This window comes from Meles meles, chromosome 17 (genome assembly GCF_922984935.1).
Source record: "Meles meles chromosome 17, mMelMel3.1 paternal haplotype, whole genome shotgun sequence".
In the NCBI taxonomy this organism is placed as follows: Eukaryota; Metazoa; Chordata; class Mammalia; order Carnivora; family Mustelidae; genus Meles; species Meles meles.
In genome coordinates, this window is record NC_060082.1 from 56579127 (window position 1) to 56601036 (window position 21910).

The following is a 21910-nucleotide window of genomic DNA, read 5'->3' on the forward strand; positions in this document are numbered from 1 at the left end:
AGGCTCTATTTAGTCCAGATCTTAAACTGCCTTTACTTCTAAGTCCTGTCAAGTCAGTTTAGTGTACTAAGTGAGAGTAAAATTTTTTCTTTCGTATACAAAGCAAATAATGAACTAAGCCCTGTTTTATACTTTCAGAAATGTAAGTTAAAGACCTAATGATTGACAGCGACCATAAATTAGCCCAAATTGCTTTTTTCCAATTCAGGACCTCTTTAGCTGTTAGAATCCAGTTTAGATTTCCGGATAGTCCTGGGGTTGGGAAAGGTGCTTAGAAACAGAAGGCTCAGAAGCTGTATAATAATGTTTGGTTGAAAGTTCTCCAAGGCTGAGAGTAGGTTTCATTCTAAATAAGCAGAAATGAGATATAAGTCTTAATTAAGTTGGCCACTCCATATTGTGGTCATCTGAATTTAGGGCTTGCAGGAAAATGAAATGAGATTTCTTCCTCAAGCCCGTTTTATATTTTATCCTCCAGGGGGCGGTGTATAAAAGAGTGCTCCCATCTCATTCCCGTCTTGAAAGGTTGCCCTGATGACCAAGTGGCAGTGGTCATGGGAATGACATCATACAGTTTTCACAATATATATGGACCTTTGTATGTATCAGCCTCAGAATCCTAATAAGTTTATTTCTTTTGTTTTTTTTATTGAAATGGCATTTTATTGAAGTTTATTTTTTATTGAAACGGCATTTTCAACTAGTATTCTTTATCCCCCTTTTCTTAGTACTGTTATGAGCAGTTTTAAATTGTGAAACATAATATTCAAAAAACGTAAGGAATAATATGAAAACATTTGCATCCATCACCTAGCTTGAAGGGAAAAATGTCCCCAGTCTAGTTAAATCGTACCTCCCTATGTACCTCCCTTACAGTATCTTCTTCCTTCTTCCAGAGGTAACCACTATCCTGAATTTGATGTTCATCTTTCCCATGCATGTTATACATTTACAAGCTTAGAATATATCCCAAGTAATAAGCAGTATTATTTTGCATATCTTTAATTTTATATAAACATTTCCTTGCTACATGAAAATCTTGTCTGTCTTTGCCTATTTTGTGTGAATCATCTAGACAGAGCAGTGTACCTCTAGTTTACCCATTTCTCTACTATAAAATATTTTATCGTGTGATTATATCATAATTTACCTACCTGTATTTATGGGCATTGTTTCTAATTATTTGCTATTGTAAACAATCTTCTGAGCAATGGAATAAATTGCTTAGTGACCTCAAAGTAGAAAATTAATAAATGTCAAAGGAAAACAAATTTGATGGGCTCTAGTTTTTGTCACATTTTGGGTAAAGTCATCTATGACATTGATAAAATTACATGTTTTCTTCATTTCTCTTACTTCTCGCTCAATATTAGGTGAGTTTGGCCACTGTGATTTTTGTGGCCAGTCAGAAAGCACTATCTGCTGAAGTAAAGGCAGTAATTAAACAGCAGCTTGAAAGTGTCTCCAATGGATGGACTGTTTACCGAATCGCCAGACAAGCATCCAGAATGGTATGTATTATCCTTCTCTAGGACCTAGGTTGGCAAAAATGGCAAACCTTAGATTGTGTGATTCTTACCCGTAGTCAAACCTACAAATAAATATGGAACTATGTTTTAGTCATGGGATTGAAAGATGATAGTAAAAAGGACCTCATTCTTTTCTCACTTCAGAATGGCATGTGTATTGTTATGGGGCAAGTTCTGCAGGATTCCAAAAATATGAGCTCTTTCTGGCTGAAGGTTATAGTGCCACTTCATTTTGCCCTATGCTCTCATTTCCACAGTGGCGTCCCACCCGCCACTTGTGTCCGCCAGCATCAGTAACCCCTATCTTTCTTCCCCCGTCTCCCCAGCTTTGTCATTTTTACACGGGGACGGGGGCAAGTTTTGGTATGCTGTTCCTTTCTCAGCCATGTGGAAAGCCTACCAATTTTTATTTTGTTTGAGAGGAAATACAGAGCTTGGGTAATATAGAAATCCTTTGGATATAAGTCCACATAGCAAAGCTTGGGAAGCATTATTCTAGGTGTTGTAGTGCATGTTCTCATTTTACCTCGTTTCTCAGATGGGGGGGGAGCTGTATTGGCAGGACAGTTCTTTCCTATACCCAACACCCCCAAACGTCCAGGTGCTACGGGGTACTGAGCATCCCCGGCCCCCAGGCCTTCCGTGGCACTCACATTCCCCCCACCAGCTCCCCTCCCCAGTCATTCCAGAGGCGGGTGTGGTGCTTCTGATAATCACTTCTGGGAACTTGCTGGAGTTCCCCCGCCCGTCCCCGCCCCACTAACTAGCTCATACAGAGTGACACACACCAAGTGTTCACACTTTCTATAGTTTGAACTAAAATTCTAGACTTGAGTTATAGTGAATTCCATTTATTTTCTCTTTGGAACTGTTTTAGAAAAGAACTGAAGGCATTCTGTTACATAAAAGCAGCTCAGCATATTTTCTCTGAAGAAATACTTAGACCGAGCCTTAAAAAATTACATAATATGAGGAATGGTTGTTAAAACTTATCCAAGCATTTGAGTTTGTCTTTCAGCTGCCTCATCAACTAATTCAAGTATAAGAATCTCATCATGTGCCCACCCCGTCCTTTTCAGGGTAACCATGACATGGCCCGAGAGCTTTATCAGAGTTTGCTGACTCAGGTTGCCTCGGAACATTTCTACTTCTGGCTGAATAGTCTAAAGGAGTTCTCACATGCAGAACAGTGCCTCACCGGGTTGCAGGAGGAGAACTACAGTTCAGCACTTTCTTGCATTGCTGAGTCTTTAAAATTCTACCACAAAGGGATTGCTTCCCTAACAGTAAGTCCTCTTGATTCTCCTTTGGTGATGACTTGGGTGAGAATGGTCTTGCCTTTTTTTGTGGGTTATTCTATTTGAACTACCTTGACAAATCTACTGATAAGTATACTTAACAATATTAAATAATAGGACACGGTGATAAATCCTTAACCCTTCCCCCACTTTTTCGTATTTATAAATGGATGAAAGTTTATCGTTTTGTTTCTATCAACGAGCAGGTCCACATATGAGGTGGATTACTGAATCCATGCAGAAAGGGTAGGTAGAGGATAGGATATTCCCTTTCTAGACTCCTGTTCATAAGAGGTATTGGGTCAAAACAAACCATCAAATGTAAGCCCCACCACAACCCATTTCTTGCCTGGCAGCTTCTCACTCAGAAGCTAGAGTTTTTGTAGATAAAGAAGAAGTTGTCAAGGATGCTAGTGTCCCACTTTTTACCCCTCTGTGATACCCTCCTATTCTCAGTTAACAGTCAGCCAGCTACTATTCTTGTTTTCTCTGCTAGAAGACCAAAGGGGTTGCAAGAAGGGTAAACCTACTTTAACATTTCTTGTGTTTCCTTGGAATTAGTTATATTCTGAAGTAAGAACCTACCAAGATGAGCATTTTCTGTATTAATGCAAAGATTTCTTTTCCCCTTGAAAGTAGTTTATGGGGTGCCTGGGTGGCTCAGTTATTAAGCATCTGCCTTTGGCTCAGGTCATTATCCCAGGGACCTGGGATCCAGCCCCACATCAGGCTCCCTGCTCAGTGGGGAAGCCTGCTTCTTCCCCTCAAACTCCCCGCTGCTTGTGTTCCCTCTCTTCCTGTCTCTCTCTGATAAATAAATAAAATCTATAAATAAATAAATGGAGTAATGACACCTTCATTTAAAAAAAAAGTAGAGTTTATGTAATCAGCATTAAACATTTTATAAGTATTGTCACACAGCTTTTAAAATTGTGTGTATTTAGATGGAACCATAAAACTTTTGGTACCTGTTTATATACATTTATCCCATAATCTAAAATATTTTTAGTGGTGGGCCATCCCAAAAGAAGTGCTCTGAAGTAGAATAAAGAATAAACAGATGTCACAAAAGAGACAATATCCAGAATACTGTGGGTACGTATCTTTTGAAGTGTAATTTTTTTTTGGCTAGAACTGATCAGCTGCTGTTTTAAAACAGCAGTATAGGAATGGCTTCTCTCCATCTTAAAGGGTAGCATTGACTATTGTGATTCTTTCCTCTTGATTATTCTGGGAAAAGAGTGTTCAACCTATATCAGGCTAATAAATGCCTCAGAAAATCAAAAGGTACAATTATTGGCTGCAATCAGTAGAATTATTTCATTTTCTAGTTCACATGGAGCAGAAAATTGTTATCATTCAGTACAGTAGATGGTTGGAGCTGTGAAACAAGCCCGCAGAACAGCGAAGCAGATAGAATTAGTATTATGAAAACCCTGTTGCATATTTAATAGTGTTCTAATGATTTGTGTGGTATGTGTATTTAATGAGGCTTGGCAGTGATTAAGGACTGAATTCTGACATAGAAAGAAAGTACTCAGTTGACCGAAGTCTCTTGTCTTGATCTCTGTTCTGCCGTTAACATATTATGACCTACGGCAGGTGATTGGGCCTTACATCATCTGCTTTTGAAATGGAATTCTTTTATTCAGCAGACTATAAGCACTTACTGTGTTCCAGACACTGCTTTGGGGGGGGGGGGGGAGACTAGGATAGAGAGGAAGGCAGTATGATTCTTACAGTCATTTGGAACTTACTACATTTCTGATTGTAATGTACCATAAGGGTCTTTTCAATCATTTTTTTAAGGGTCTTTTAATCATTCATTTGGCAAGTGTGGATTTGACAGTAGCTTTGTGTCTTTGTAACTGAGAATGTATGAGTGTGGACTGACCTTCTACTCCTGCCACATGAGTGACCCAACGTGAGATTGGACAGCTGTGAGAATTCTGCTTTTTACCTGCTTCAGCCAAAGTAAACAGAAGTTCAAGTTCTGTGCTTATGGGGGCCCCATAGTAACATTGGGTGTCTAATTTCCCAACAGTAATTAATGATGGAGTTACCTTGCTTCTTAAGAATAAAAATTGTAAAAGGTATTTTAGTTTTCTGGGCCGTGTAACTAATCACCACAAAATTAGCAACTTAAGACAACACCCCCCCCCCTTTTATTTGAAAGAGAAGGAAGAGAGAGCATGGGAGCACAGGAGCAGGGGAGGAGGAGAGGGAGGTGGACAAGCAGACTCCGTGCTGAGCACAGAGCCTGTCATGACGCTCCACCCCACGACCCTGAGATCGTGACCTGAGCTGAAATCCAGAGTCCATTGCTTCACTGACTGAGCCCCCCAGACGGCCCCCATTTATTTTTTCATAGTGTCCCCCTGAGCCAGAAGTGCAGGCATGGCTTAGCTGGGTCCTCTGCTCCTGTTCTCAGAGATGCAGTCACAGTGTCATCCGGGGCCGGTCTGGTCTGAGGCTCAAGGACTCTCAGGGTCCTCTTCTGAACTCACGTTGGCAGAATTTATTGCCTCACGGCTTCAGAGTTTGTGAAAGCTTCAAGGCCTGCAGGAAAATCTCTCACCTTCAAGACTGTCTTTTAATGGGCTCACCTGATTAGGAGAGATTGAGCCAGAAAAATCTCCCTTTTGATTGATATAAAGTCACTTCATTAAGGATCTAAATTATATCCCCCAAATTCATCACCTTTGCTATATTCCATTGGTTAGAAACAAGTTACAGGTATCATCCGCTTTCAGATTACTGAAGATGTGGATACCGGGGGATGTGAATCAGAGGAACCATCTTAGCATTCTGCCTATAGTGGTGGATTGCTAATTGTATTTATTTTATTTTATTTTTTAAAAGATTTTATTTATTTTAGAGAGAGCTGGGAGTGAGGGAGGGCAGGTATGCAGACCAAGAGGAATAAGCAGACCTGACTGAGCGCAGAGTCCTTCTTAGGGTGCAATCCCAGGACCCTGAGATCATGACTGAGCCGAAGTCAGATGCTTAACTGAGCCACCCAGGTGCCCCATTATTATTCATTTTAAAAGAGTAAATATGTAGGACATTTCCATATATAGGTAGAGGGTATATTTAAAAAAATACAACAAATATCCAAATATACCTAGTATCTTTAGGAAATGGGGCATGACCATTGCCTCCAAAACCCATGCATATTCCTCCATGTTTGTATTCCATTTCCTGCCGCACAAAGGTAATCGCCATCCTGAATCGTGTGCACCATTCCCTTGTTTCTCTTCATAATTTTAACATGCATTTTTAGAACTCTGTACAAGGTACTGTTTTATGTTGTTTTTGAATTTTATATAAAAGAATCATATTTTTCTACTAATATCTAAATTATGTTCTCAAGATTCATTCATCGTGTTGCATGAAGCTGTAGGTCAGTTTCACTGCTGTTATTCTTCCATCATATAAATACACATCCGTGTATTTGCCCATTCCAGTGCTGATGGAAGTTTTGGTTTTCCCAGTTTTTTGCTATTCAAAACAGTACTGCTATGACCATTCTTGTACATATCTTTTGATACACATATGTAAAGCTTTTTCTAGGACAGAGATTCTCAACAGGGTATGATTCTGCCCTTCCAGAGGACATTTGGCAATGTCTAGAGACATTTTTGGTTATCATGATTTGTCATGGTGTCACTGGCATTTAGTGGGTATAGGCCAGAGATGCTGCTCAATGCCCAGCAAGCGCAGGACCATTCCCCTCACCCAAGAATTACTCGGTTCAGCATGTAACTGGTATACTGAGAATGAAAACCCTTCTCCAGGGCAGTAGACCTCAATCAAAGCTGTTTATCTGTCCCTTGCTCCAATTTAGAAGTGTGTTGGGGTGTCTCTCTTTGTCACAGGGTAAGGGGGACTGCTATTGGCTTTAACGTTGGATGTCTAATTGGAGAAGTTGTCTAATTTGGGTCAGTGGCTAAAGATGCTTCATCTCCTGAAATGCCCAGGACACTCCTGCGTCTGCTAAGAGACACTGCTCTGTATACCACCTGGGAGTGGAATGGCAAGGTTACGTACACCCCAGCTGACTAGCTAATACCAGGCGGCTTTCTATAGTGGTTCACAAATTTATACTCCTCCCAGCAGTGTATAAGAGTTCCTGTTACTCTCCATTTACCCCGTCACTTGCTGTGTTATAGACATTCTGATTGACATTTCTCAAATTACTAACTCAATTAAACAGTTTGTTTATTTACTGGATACAATTGACATAAAACATACTGGTTTCAGGTATACGGCTCCATGATCGAATATTTGTATATATTGTGAGTTGATCACCACAATCAGTCTAGTTCGTATCTGCCACCATACATAGTTAGAAAAGGTTTTCTTTTTTATGCTGAGGACTCTTAAGATCCACTCTCTTGGCACCTTTCAGACATTTACTACAGGATTAACTATATTCATATACTATATACTACATCCCCATGATCAATTTATTTTATAGCTGGAAGTTTTTAGTTTTGACCGCCTTCAGCCATTTCACCCACCCACCACCTCCTCACGCCCCTACCTCCCTATCCCACCACTTCTGGCCACCTCAGATCTGCTCTCTATCTATGAGCTTGGAGTTTTTTTGGTTTTTTATTCCACATATAAGTGAGATCACACGGATTTTGCCTTTGTCTGAACTTGCCATAATGTCCTCAAGTCCATCTGTGTTGTTGCAGAAGCAAAATTTCGCTGTTTTATGGCTGAGTAATACTTCATTGTATATACATACCACATTGTCTCTCTCCATTCGTTGATCGACGCTTAGGTTGTTTCCATACCTATTGTGAATAATGCTGCAGCGAACATGGGGATGTGTATGTCTTTTGGAGAATGTTTTTTATTTCTTCAGATAAATACCCAGACACAGAATTGCTGGACCATTGGATCATGGGGTAGTTCTGTTTTGAGTTTTCTGAGGAACCTCCATATGCCTCAGGGGCTGCACCAATGTATATTCCTGCCAGCAGTGCGCCGGAGTTCCCTTTGCTCCACATCCCCGACAACACTTACTTGTTCTTGTCTTTTTGATGATGGCCTTTCTAACAGGATAGGGCTGTGATTTGCATTTCCCTGGTGATTATTGATGCTGAGCATCTTCTCGTGTGCTTGTTGGCCCTCCGCATGTCTATGGAAAAATATCTAGTCAGATCTTCCGCTAATTTTATAATCAGATTGCTGTTTGCTTTGTGTTGTGTTGTTGTTGAGTTAGTAGGAGTTCTTTACATTTTTTGGATATTAGCCCCTTATCAGATATAGGACTTGCAAGTATTTTCTCCCATTCAGTAGTTGCTTTTTCATTTTCTTGAAATAGTTAAACATTTTTTTCATTTTGGCTGTTTGTGTTTTGGCTTTTTTCTGTTAACTGAAGTTTTTTCATTTTCCTAGCAGATTGTTTGTCTTATTGATTTAAATGTTTATTTTATTTATTTATTTGACAGAGATCACAAGTAGGCAGAGAAGCAGGCAGAGAGAGAGGAGGAAGCAGGCTCCCCGCAGAGCAGAGAGCGCTACGTGGGGCTCGATCCCAGGACCCTGGGATCATGATCTGAGCCGAAGGCAGAGGCTTTAACCCACTGAGCCACCCAGGCGCCCCTGTCTTACTGATTTATAAGAGTTCCTTATGTGTTCTGGATACTAATTTTTGTAGGCTATATGAGTTGCAAATACCATCTAATTTTGTAGCTCCCCACCACCACCACCATTTTCTATCTTTTGATGAACAGCCATTCTTAGTAGTCTAAGACTTAGTGGTCTTATTGGTCTTTCTTCCCTTATGGTTTCTGGTTTTTGTTTTTTTTTTTTAATTTTTTTAAATTTATTTGACAGAGAGAAATCACAACTAGGCAGAGAGGCAGGCAGAGAGAGAGGAGGAAGCAGGCTCCCTGCGGAGCAGAGAGCCCGATGTGGGGCTTCATCCCAGGACTCTGGGATCATGACCTGAGCTGAAAACAGAGGCTTTAACCCACTGAGCCACCCAGGCGCCCCATGGTTTCTGTTTTTTAAGAAATTTTTCCCCAGTGCATGCTCCCTTCACCTTCTCCCCAGGCGTAAGCACTATTTTGATCTCTAAAACTATAGATTAGGCTTGCCCTGTTGCTTATCATTAGCTAGGGAATCATGCAGTATTCTTTTTTTTTTTTTTAAAGATTTTATTTATTTGACAGATAGAGATCACAAGTAGGGAGAGAGGCAGGCAGAGAGAGAGAGAGGAGGAAGCAGGCTCCCCGCCAAGCAGAGAGCCCGACGCGGGGCTCGATCCCAGGACCCTGGGATCATGACCTGAGCGAAAGGCAGAGGCTTTAACCCACTGAGCCACCCAGGCGCCACTCATGCAGTATTCTTGTGATTCTAGCTTGTTTTGCTCAACTTTTTGTTTGTGTGAGTCATCCATTTTGTGTCCTTGTTGCCTGTTGCGGTAGTTCATTCATTTTCATTGCTCTGTGATACTCTTTTGATGACTGTCCAAGCAATCTGTTTATCTATCTATTTTCATCACTGGGGAACATTTGGGTTATTTCCAGGTTGGGACTACTCAGAGTAATTTGTGAACACTCTTAATGCACATCTTTCGGTGTAAGTGTACATTTCTTCTGGATGGTAGTGCTGTGTCCTGAGATATACTTAGATTCAGCTTTGGTAAATACTTTGATAAATACTGCCAAAAGTTGCCCATAAATACTGCCCAAAACTGCCCATTTGGCAGTTTCCAGCTTATACTCTTACCATTATGAATGCCTTTTGGGGTTTATAGTGCTTCTTGAATCTGTGGCTTGATAACTTTGATCAGTTTTGAAACATACGGTCGTCTCTAGCTATTGCTTCTGTCCCTTTCTTGCTCATTTGGGCCTCCAAATACAGAGATGATAACTCTCTTTACCATGTCTCTTTTATCTCTTACGTTCTCTTCTGCCTCTTCCATCTTTTTATCTCTCTATTCTTTTCTTTCTTTAAGATTTTTTTTTATTTGACAGAGAGAGAGCTCACAAATAGGCAGAGAGGGGGAAGCAGGCTCCCCTGCTGAGCAGAGAGCCCGATGCAGGGCTCGATCCCAAGACCCTGAGACCATGACCTGAGCCGAAGGCAGAGGCTTAACCCACTGAACCACCCAGGCACCCCATCTCTCTATTCTTAACTCTAAATTTTTTTCTTCTGACCTATCTTCCACTTCAGTAATTCTTTTTTTTTTTTTTTTTAAGATTTATTTATTTATTTTAGAGAGAAAAGATCGGGCTGAGGCAGAGGGAGAGAGAGAATCTCAAGCAAACTGCTCTGAGCACAGAGCCTGTTATGGGGCTCATGGGGCTAGACCCTGAGATCATGACCTGAGCCAAAACTGAAAGTCAACGCTTAACTGACGGAGACATCCAGACACTCCCCACTTCAGTAACTTACATTGTGTCTAATCTGCTGTCAAACCCATTCATTAAGTTCTTAATTTCACTTATTGTGGGGTTTTTTCAGTTCCAGAATTTCCATTTGGTTATTTTTTTTTTAAATATTTTATTTATTTGACAGAGAGAAATCACAACTAGGCAGAGAGGCAGGCCGAGAGAGAGGAGGAAGCAGGCTTCCCGCAGAGCAGAGAGCCCGATGTGGGGCTTGATTCCAGGACCCTGGGATCTTGACCTGAGCCGAAGGCAGAGGCTTTAACCCACTGAGCCACCCAGGCGGCCCGGTTATTTTATATTTTCCAGTTCTCTGCCAGGATTCTCTGTCCTGTCATTTAATTTCCTTTAGCATATTAATCCTAGTTATTTTAAAATTTGTATCTTATGTTCTGTTTTCTGGATCTATTGTGGTTTGTGTCTTCGACTTTTTTTCCCTCACTTGCTTTGGAGAATTTTGTCTTTTTGTGTGTCTTGTTATTTTTTTAATTTGGTTTTGGACAATGTGGATGAAAATTATAGTGATTACATCATCCAGAACCTTACGTATCTTTTTTTGCCTTTGGCAGGCAGTTAGGCTGAGATCCAACCAAGTACTGAACTGATTTAAACAAGGCTTCAGTATTGGGAGGGCCAGTGTGTTTTTGGGTTCTCCTGACTCCTAGGGCGTAGCCCTTTGACGTTACAGCCAAAAGCCTGAAGTGTTTCCTCAGCCTCCCTCCTCGTCTTAAGAGATTGCTGAAACTTCTGCTCAGCTTCTCAGACTCTCAGGAGCAGCTTTCAAGTTAGCAAACATCTCAAGTGAGAAAATGTCACCAAATGTCAGTCTTATCTCCTTGCATTTCCTATCTCTCCATGATTTTTGGCTTGGAAATCCTTTTTGCCTTAATAAGCTCTTTGGTGCTTTCAAATTTATGTTCTTAATATTGTATTCACTTTTCACAGCTGTTGTTAGTAGGAGGGCTGGTTTAAAATGGTCTAGTCTACGATTGCTTTAGGCTTGGTTTATTCTTTCAAAATCTGCAATTATACTAAGTAAAATGAGCCAGTTGCAAGAAGGCAAATACTATGTGATTCCACTTTTATGAGATATCTAAAGAAGTCAGATTCATGGTAACAAAAGTAGAATGACGGTTATCGGTTTACATTATGGTTTACTCTTGATTGTTGTGTGTTCTTTCCCACTTTGTGTGCTCAAACACTCAAACACACACACACACACACACACACACACACACACACACACATTTTTTAACTGAGCTCATCAGGTAAATTTCTTTTTAGCCATGTTGATTCCTTTGGGTAGCTCCATCAAGTCAGAAGTTCTGTGAAGTAGCATCATATGCATGTCTAACAAAGATTTAACTTTGGGACGCCTGGGTGGCTCAGTCAGTTTAGCATCCAACTCTTGATTTCGGCTCAGGTCATGATCTCAAGGTCATGAGACCCAGCCCTACATCAAGCCCTGCATCAGGCTCTGCTCTCAGTGGCAGTCTACTTGAGGTTCTCTCTCTCTCTCTCTCTCTCTCTCTCTCTGGTCCTGCCCCCCACTTGCATGCATGCATGCTCTCCCTCAAATAATAAATAAATCTTGAGGGGAAAAAAGGATTTAACTTTATATGTTTAGAGGAAAAGAAAGAAAAAATGAATAAGGAAAAATGGAAGGAAAGAGAAAAAAATACTATTTAAATAATAGGGAAGGAAAATAGCAATCCAAATAGTAGGGATAGTTCTTCTCAATGAGCTGATAACCCAGAATGAGCATTAGGGAGAGCTCTGCGTTTGTTGCTCCTTCACCGGCCTGTGTTGAATTCATTGAAAATAATTCCTCCCTGAGAAAGTTTCAAGGGTGATACTGATCACATACAGTTTTTGTTTTACCTGCTAACCTTAGATTCCCAACCTGTGTTTAGGCTTTAGCTTCAATACAAAGAAAAAGTAAATAATATCCTTTTTATTTCCCATTGGCATTATTCATAACAGCCATAATCTAAACTTTATTTCTTATACATTTTCTTCTACAGACGGTATTATGTTTTAAAGTCTTCGATAGGACAAATCTATCTCCTCCATGTTCTTTTGGACACGTGTACTCTATCTAGCCTTGCTTTCCTTCGCCATAAAACAATCAAGACGCACAGTCACTTTCAGAGTTTCCCTCTTACGTCATCAATAGGATACTCAAAATTAAATCCAGAGTTGCAGTAAATCTCCCTCATGATAACTACATCTTGCTTCTCTTTCAGTTTTGTAGTGTATGTTAGGACAAGACGGCCGGGGTTTTGTCTGCTCAGACGGTCTGTAGTGAATTTATAGAACAGTCCTGTACACACCTCCTTGTATCCCTGACCGTTGGAAAGTCACTGACGAGCAGTAAAGTAAGCAGCTCACAGGGCAGAGGAGGGGCAGAGTCTACCTTAGAAGAGCAATTAAATCTCCAAGGAATTAAAAGCAATTAAAGTGTTCTCTTTAATCTCCTGGTCTGTGCTGTTTCGTGATTAGAACAGGCATCCTGAAAGAGAAAAATCACAGAATTCAATATACCGAGTATAATTATTACCACTAGCTCATACAGCTCTATTTATATGTAGCATATATATATATATATATATATATATATCTCATCGGGGGCTTTGTAATTTGAGAAGGATACTAGAGCAGGTGGATGTTCTTATAAAGGATATAGGGAGTGGCTAATTATTTCGCAGAGTAAAATATGAGTGCTACCAAATAACACAACTTACCATAAGGTTAATATGTGGTACTTGGCCAGATGGTAATACCGTAACCAACTTCTGGAAACCCAAAGTCAAATGGCCTTGCTCTCCGGCTAAAGGAATAGTGTTAAGTAGTATCTGAGGCACAAAGAGCATCAGCATGTTTTAAGCTCGTCCTACTGGAGAGAAAGTTGTTATCACTGTTTCCATTGATGTTAGTTCAGCAGATTTTTGGTACGCCTTTTCTTGAAAGCACCATGCTAGGATCTCTGCCGGAGTAGTTGCTGAGTAGATTAAGGTGGTCCTAGCTCCCGCACACACCAGCTTCACTTACATTCCCTGCCCCGTCCGCCTAGCTGATGCTGCTCTTTGCTATCCCAGACTCAGCCCTGGCGCCTCTCCTCCTCGCTGAAACTTATTTGTGCGTTGTAAGCTGTTCTTCCTTGGTAGCCTCTCCGTGTGTGTGTCTGCTCAGAAATTCTTTTTAAAATTAATCTGGGCTCACAGTGGAAAACTACAGCCATGAGGCAACACGTGACTGTCAACCACTGTATTTCTCCCGTCCTTATCTTTCTTTCCTCCCCACTCCCAGCTTTGAAAAGTCCTGTCAATGATTCCAGTGATGAGAATTTCAGGTGAGAAAGGTAGGAAGGCGGTGATGAAGGGGGTTTTGGAAGACTGATGATGTCCTTGAAGTGTCCCTCAAGTGATATGTTACTGGTGATAATCTAGCCAACCCAGATGCTGTGGGGTCTTCGTGAGTATAGGGCGTAGGAACCTGAATATGGATGAGACATATAGTCTTTCACAGCTGGTGCTAATAACTTTCTCTCTAATACTTCGTTGTTTCTCTTATAACGTAGGTGTTTATCCATCCGTGTTAGAACTACTGCTCTTTTGCACAGACGGTGACGAATACTTTGTATGGTACCATCTGGCTGTTCTATTTACTTTTGTCTTATATATATCTTTTTCTCCCCCCAGGCTGCCAGCACACCACTGAATCCTTTAAGTTTTCAGTGTGAATTTGTAAAACTCAGGATTGACCTTCTACAAGCCTTCTCTCAACTTATCTGTACTTGTAATAGCCTCAAGACAAGCCCCCCACCGGCTATTGCCACGACAATTGCCATGACCTTAGGGAATGACCTTCAGAGGTGCGGCCGCATCTCCAATCAGGTGTGTCTTCACTCTGTTTTCTGTGCAGTTTTTATTTACACTTTAGAGGTTTTTGAGGTTAGTCGTGAGATGAAAGATCCTGAGATTTCAAAATCAGCTGCTTGACTAATGGACATTAACCATCAGATGCTTAACTCATCTGTTTGCCAAAAATAGGCTTGATGTTTTATTAGAATGACAAAATGACTGATGATGTCTCACTGGATTCTACATATTTATAACTGTTTTAATTGTTTTAGTGTTTTAATTGAAGCTAAAAAAGCAGGGTTTTTTGTTTCTGTGTGTCATGTGTATTATTACTGTAATTTTGTGAACCTTTAGAATTTCATTTCCCATCTTTGTTAATTTTATTTAACAAAGTTTATAAGCATGAATGGAATGGAAATGGAAAGCATTGAACTACTTTTTGGATTTGATTGAGGATAGTTGTTTTTTTTTTATGTTTGGTTTCTATGGTATATCATTATATAATAATGATAGCATGTTCCTTGTAATTGATACTTTTCCCTCTTTTTAGATGAAACAGTCCATGGAAGAATTCCGAAGCCTTGCTTCCCGATATGGGGATCTCTATCAGGCATCTTTTGATGCCGATTCGGCCACGTTGAGGAATGTGGAACTGTATCCTAAGCTGCTTCAGTGTTTCTCGTTCTCTGGAACTATTCTTTTAAACGTAGAGTAAATGCTCTAGATACGCTTAACTGAAAATATGTATGTTTAGATAAGCCTATAAATTTATTATAATTAATAACTTCTCTTTTGAAACCTAGTATGAGTGGCATAATTTTACTTTTTAACTTCAACCGGACTTTTTGTTTAAAAAGTGGGTGACTCAGTGGTGGTCCTTCTCCACCACTAGGACGAGCCTCCCAAACCCAGGTCCCACCACTGTTGCATACTTCGTGCTCCCTCGAGCTACACTGGAGAAGGCAACACATTTTCCCACCAGAAAACCATTTTCCCTTTTGTTACCTCTGTCTTCTTCATGGTGAATACCCTGGTTCCCATCACCTTCCATTGGTGATCTCCAGTTGCAGTCGTCACTCTGGCTTCTTGAGTCCTCCTCTTTGAGCTCTTCATATTTTATTAGCAGCCTCAGATCCTTTTTGGAAGAAGAGCAGAGGTACATTGTTTTTAAGTTGTGGAAACTATAAATCCGTAGTGCTTGGCACTTTGGTTTTTAAGTAAAAACCTAGTGAATGCTATGGACCCTTTCCTCTACAGAATGCATTTCTGCACACACCCCGGCACATTTATATCGTCCCAGGAGGGTTACCAGATCCCTGGAGCTCCCAGCTTCAGAATCTCTGGGGTAACTACAGACCATTTTTTTTTTTTTAAAGATTTTATTTATTTATTTGACAGAGAGAGAGATCACAAGTAGGCAGAGAGGCAGGCAGAGAGAGAGGAGGAAGCAGGCTCCCCACTGAGCAGAGATCCCGATGCGGGGCTCCATCCCAGGACCTTGAGATCATGACCTGAGCTGAAGGCAGAGGCTTTAACCCACTGAGCCACCCAGGCGCCCCATTACAGACCATTTTTATTGTTGTTGCTTTTAACTTTTATCGACGAAACTCCTCCACCAGAGCAGAGGAGAACAGTTTCTGTGATTGAATCATGGAGCCTGCTGCTCGGTTCCCCCTTCCCACATTAGGCAGCCTCTGAAGTACTCTTCCTGGAGCAGAATTTAAGAATCACTATTAAAAACAACATACATCCCTTAAAAAGGAAAAAGAAATAATGAAGTCTCAAACTACTTGATTTGATAATATATGGTTTCCGTAACTAAAAATATAGTCCTCATTTTGACTAGATATTCCGGTAATATAAAGTCTACGTGGATTTCTCTGTTTTCTTGTATAACCTTAACACTAACCCAGACAGCAGCAGAGCTGTTTACTGATATCTCATGCAATAGAAGCCCTGATTTTGGACCCAGAATCAGCAAGGTATTTCTAGTAATAGTTTACATTAAAGTATATTTTCCAGTGTTACCTTACCTAGTCATCACAACACGTGTTTTGGAAGAGGTATTATATGTGTTTTGGGAGAGCTTTTATAGAAGAACAGAGAAGAGGGACTTTGTTAGTGTTTGCCTGAGGTCACACACCTAGTGACAAAACTTGTTTTTTTCTGATTCCATGGCTTATTTACCTCTGCCTTTTTTTTTTTTTTTTTTTTTTTTTTTTTGGAAAGGATTTCTTTATTCATTTGAGAGAGAAGGGAGAGAGAGTCTCAAACAGACTCCCCCAACAAGTGTGGACCCTGAGGCAGGGCTCAATCTCAGGACCCCGAGATGGAGAGCTGAGCTGAAATCAAGAGTAGGACACTTAACTGACTGAGCCCACCCAGGCACCCCACTGCCTCCTATTTTTAAAACATTGACTTGGAAGAATAACTGGGAAGAAATTCTTTGAATTTGAATATTTTCTTCTTATATACTATAGCTAAATTTTGGTGTGAAAAATTGGGTTAATAATTAAGCTTGAATTTTTTATTCTTTGATTTCTTAAAAAAATATTCCTGCTTTTGCTTTATTAATATTCTTCTCTCCTCTCCCATTAACTAATTATTCAAAATATTTTATTAAAGAATGATCTTTTTTTTTTTTTTTTTTTGGTATTACAGTATTCTGTTTTGGAATGTGCCTTTTCAACTGTCTATAATTTCCAATTTAGTAAGGCCTGTGGTTCCAAGGTCAGCTTCCTCAAAGAGAATATATCAACAAACCAGAGATTTCTCTACCCTAAAACATTGACTTACCATTTCTTTTCAGGACAATAGCAAGATCCTTGCTTCTGTTTTAAAGTTCTGCCTACTCTCAGACTAGACCACTTGGCTATCTTTGTCCCCACTCAGCCAATCCTTTTTAATATAATATTTGCTTATTTTAAAACAAAAAAACCTTCCTTTTAAGTTTCAAAATGTTCTTAACCCTCCATGTACCTTATAGAATCCTTGCCAATTAATTGATGCTTCGAGGATCCCATCATTTCTTACTGTGGCATACTCAGTTTACTTCTTAGCACCCAGATATCATCGTACTATTGTTTGGCTTAATAAGTATAAATAAGTGTTTTTCTTGACTGACTTTTTACCGGATTGGGTGCGTTGTCCGCAGGGATGGGGTGAAGGGAGTTCCCCAGCCAGCTTACACTTGCTACTCTCTCACTCTCTGTCCTTCCTGCCACTTTTTTTCACTCCTCTCCCTCCCCTCTCATCCTCCAAACCTATTCCCTTAGCCTCTGCCCTTCATAGAAGGGAAAAACTAGAAAGGAAAGCTTGCACCTTGAAGGAGTATTCTTTTGGTTTCATCCTCAATAGTATACAATCACAGAGTGTGGATTCCTTCTAAAACTTCTGTTCTTGATGTTATATTCTGCACTTTCCAAATAAAGACTAGCAGCTAAGAAGCCTCAAGAGTGAGGCATAATTTTAGTATTTCACTAATCTGTCCATCTTTTTCATAGCCTAGGAGCTTTTTGAGGGGAAGAGACCTTGTTTTCTTATCTCTGACACCTAACATAGTGACTAAGCCAGTAACAATAAATACGGATTAGGACAGGGCAAATGTCTATAATTATGAATATGATCACCTCATCCCAACTTTTTAGAATTATCAAAAAGAAGTATTTTGAGAAGGTTGTCCATTGCCATTTTTCTACTGTAGCTTTTTATTTGCTCTGTATGATTCCTTTGTGCTTAATCTTTGTGTTACTGCCTAAAAGGTGAGGGAACAATTTGTGACAGTGACACAGTAAATAAGACTGGACTTTTCCTTTTGTTGAAAACAGCTAAAACCTGGATAAAACATATACATCAACTCTTTTCAGATGTTGGGCAATAGGAAACTCAGGAATGTAATCCCTCAGAGGAGGGAAATAAGTAAGGTAAACCCTACAAGAGTCTTCACATTCCTCTCCCTGGAGGCACTTTTTAGACTGCCTCTCAGGGAGGAGTAACCAAAGCAGAACCTGGTGGTCTTGCTTAGTTGAAGAGATAGGGATCAGGGTGCAGAAGAAGCCAGAATTTGCAGGACAGAATACAGGAGAGATGAAGATGCTTCCCCAGGAAAGAGTTCCAGAAATTTCACAGGCTGTGAATCTTTGGCCGAATGCTAAGGTACACATACATAAGGTGCAGCTCCCCAAGGCCAGGCAAAAAACTACAAGGGAAAGAATAATTACCAGGAAGCTGTAAGCTGAACAGAGCTCAAACATGTGAACTCACACATATTATAAGCTCCTAGAGCCCACACATGTCTGAGAAATGTTTGAGTTCCAACGAGCCAAATGAAGAGATCTTATTAATATTATTATTATTAATTATAATAATAATTTATTATTAACACTGAGAGCATTCAGAAGAAACACCAGAAGGGTCAAGAAGACATAATTGAAAAAAAAAAAAGAAAAAAAAAAAGACATAATTGTAAATATTTATGTACAAAGTAACAGATCTTCCAAATATATGAAGCAAAAACTGAAGAAGAAAAAAAGCAAAGCAGAACTGAAAGAAAAATAAATCCACAATTACAAAGTTCCCAACACCGTCCTCTGAGCAATTGATGGAACAACTTGTCGGAAAATTTCTCAGGGTATAGAAGACTTTAACAACACCTCCAATTATTTTGATCTAATTGACATGTATTTACCAACAGCAGCATACGTGTTCTTTTCAAGTGCATTTAGAACATTTAATGAGATAAACCATATACTAGGATAGAAAGCAAATCTCAAATTTTAATTTTTTTTTAATTTTTTTTTTTTTTTTTTTTTTTTTTAGATTTTATTTATTTATTTGACAGATAGAGATCACAAGTAGGGAGAGAGGCAGGCAGAGAGAGAGAGGAGGAAGCAGGCTCCCCGCCAAGCAGAGTGCCCGATGCGGGGCTCGATCCCAGGACCCCGGGATCATGACCTGAGCGAAAGGCAGAGGCCTTAACCCACTGAGCCACCCAGGCGCCCCCAAATCTCAAATTTTAAAGCATTGAAATCATATAGAATATATTATCTGACAAATTAGAATGGACTAACAAAAATGATCTCTAGAAAGTCCCCACATATTTAGAATTAAATGAGACTTCTGAATAACCCAGTTGGTTAAGAAATCAGAAGGGAAATTAGAAAATATGTTAAACTGAATGAAAATGAGAAAAGCACCTATCAAAACTTGTGGGATGCAGCTAAAGCAGAGCTTAGAGGGAAATTGATAGCTTTAGATGATTTTTTTTTTAAATAACAGAAAAAGAAAGTTTTAAAATCAGTGATCTAAATTTCTGCCTTATCTGAAGCTAGAAAAAGAAAGCAAACTCAAAATAATTTGAATGAAAGAAATAAAAATATAAACAGTAATCAGTGCATGAGAAATAAATAGTGAGAAAATCAGTGTTTCTTTGAAAAGATCAATAAAACTGATAATACTAGCTAGTCTGAGCAGTAAAGGAACATGAATTACCAGTATCAGAAGTCAAGTAAGAGTACCAGTCCAGGGGCACCTGGGTGGCTCAGTGGGTTAAAGCCTCTGCCTCTCAGGTCATAATCCCAGGATACTGGGATCCAGCCCCGCATTGGGCTCTCTGCTCAGCAGGGAGCCTGCTTCCCTTCCTCTCTCTCTCTCCCTACCTACTTGTGATCTCTGTCTGTCAAACAAATAAATAAAATCTTTGAAAAAAAAAAGTACCAATCCAAATCCTATAGCTATTAAAATCCATAATAAGGGAATAACAACAATCCTGAGCAAAGGTATAAAGATCTTTAAGAAAGCATGTAGAAATTGAATCCAGGAATATACAAAAGATAGTACATCAAGACCAAGTAGGTTTTATCCCAGGAATACCAGGTTAACAGTAGAAGATCAAACAGCGTAACTCACCGTATTGCAGAATAAAGGAGAAAAGCTGAAGTGGAGGACTTAACAAACATTTCAAGTTTTACTATAAAGCTATAGTGATTAAGACAATGCAGTATTGGCTTGATGGTAGAATGGAGAGCCCAAAATATGGAGAGACCACTCACATATGTAAACATTGGATTTTTGACAAAGGTACCTAGATAATTCAATGGGGAAAGGATAATTTTCTTCAACGAGTGATGCTAGGATAGCTAGTTTATCTATATGGGGGGGGGGGAAGAATCTTGACCTTGCTTCACACCATACAGAAAAATTAATTCTAAATATATCATAGACCAAAATATAAAAGATAAAACTGTAAACTTTCTAGAAGACTACATTGGAGAAAGTCTTCATGACCTGGAGATCCATAGAGATTTCTTGGGATACAAATAGCAGTTACCAGAAGAGAAAAACTTGCTAAATTGAACTTAAATTTTTAAATTTCTGCTGTTCGGAAGATGCCATTAAGAAAATGAAAAGACAGGTCACAGATATTTGGTAATACCAAATATATTCTATCAGAGGACTTGTATTCAGGATATTAAGAACACAACAACTCAAGATAATTCAGTTTTTACAAATTGACAGATTTGAACAAATGTTTCAGAAAAGGAGATATGCTAATGTCTGCTAAGCAAACAGTGCTTAACATCATTACACATCAGAGAAATGCAAATTAAAATCTCAATGAGATACCTACAAACACCCAATAAAATGGCTAAAATTAAGAAGACCTTCAATATCCAGTATTAGGGTGTGGAGGAGCTTGACTTCCTACCATTTGGGGAATACAAAATTATTCAGTTCAGCCACTTTGGGAAACTGTTGGCAGTTATCATATGACTGGTACATATTTCCACATAGAAATGTAGTGTAAAATTTCATATGTGAAATTTCATATGTAAGATTTCATTGCAGCTTAATTTGTAATAACAGAAACTGTAAAGATCCAGATGCCTCTCAACAGGTGAATGGATAAACTCATACATCCATTACATCCATACGATGGAATACTACTCAGCAATAAAGATGAACGACCTATTGATACATGCAAAACACATGAATGACTCTCAAAAACATGCTGTGAAGGAAACCAGACACAAAATAGTGCACGCTTGGGGACTCTTTTTATATGAAATAACAGGAAACATCCCACTTACAGTGATAGAAAACACACCAGTGGTTGGCTTGGGTCAGAAGTGGGAATTGACTAGAAGGCGGTATTTCGGATAGGTGTGTCCCTGTGCTTTTATAACTTACGTCTCAACGAAGCGTATTTTTTAAGTACATGAATCTTTATAGGTAGGGCAGTGTATTCTGAATTTAGACCCTCTTAGTAGCAGATATAAAAGACTTAAATGTCTTTAGGCTTTGTGTGTAGAATTTTTCTTAGAGTCTTATAAATGAGGTTCAGGTCTTGTCTTGTTGGAGCTTGAGGTATAGTACAGAGCAGGGAGCAAAGCTTTGGAGCCAGGCAGTTACAAACATGATGAATCCTTTAGCATTCACTCTAGTTGTAGAAATACGTGCCTGAAATTTCATCTCCCTGAGCCATATGTGCGTGGACTACAGGTAAATAAGGATGCCTGTCTCCTGGAGTGCTTGTGACAGTTGTAGGGAATAACCTGTATAAGGTACCTGGGGGAAGTGCCTTCGTGGTGCCTTTCAACACACACAGCGGATGTTAAAAGGGTAATAAGGGAAGAATAAGAACAGTCTGATGCCTGGTGTGGCTGAATTATCTATATTGCGTTTGCAAGTACTCCTGTGAAAGTTTAGTTAGAACACAAAAGCTTTGCTTTCTTTTCTCACTTAGAAATACTTTCAGAAATACTTTTTGGGGTGTGAGGCAGTAGAGGAAGAAGGAGGAAATCTAGGTC

General features: G+C 39.6%; 1 protein-coding gene across 2 annotated transcripts in view; it reads left to right on the plus strand.

Annotated features, from left to right (window-relative positions):
- INTS7 (integrator complex subunit 7) overlaps positions 1-21910 on the plus strand; it is a 91730-nt gene that overhangs the window by 60052 nt on the left and 9768 nt on the right. For both annotated transcript variants that reach the window (XM_045983453.1, XM_045983454.1), the window contains 5 exons: positions 1374-1511; positions 2609-2815; positions 13941-14135; positions 14653-14756; positions 16016-16084. In XM_045983453.1, the coding sequence (XP_045839409.1) occupies positions 1374-1511; positions 2609-2815; positions 13941-14135; positions 14653-14756; positions 16016-16084 (713 nt within the window). The remainder of the gene's footprint in view (positions 1-1373; positions 1512-2608; positions 2816-13940; positions 14136-14652; positions 14757-16015; positions 16085-21910) is intronic.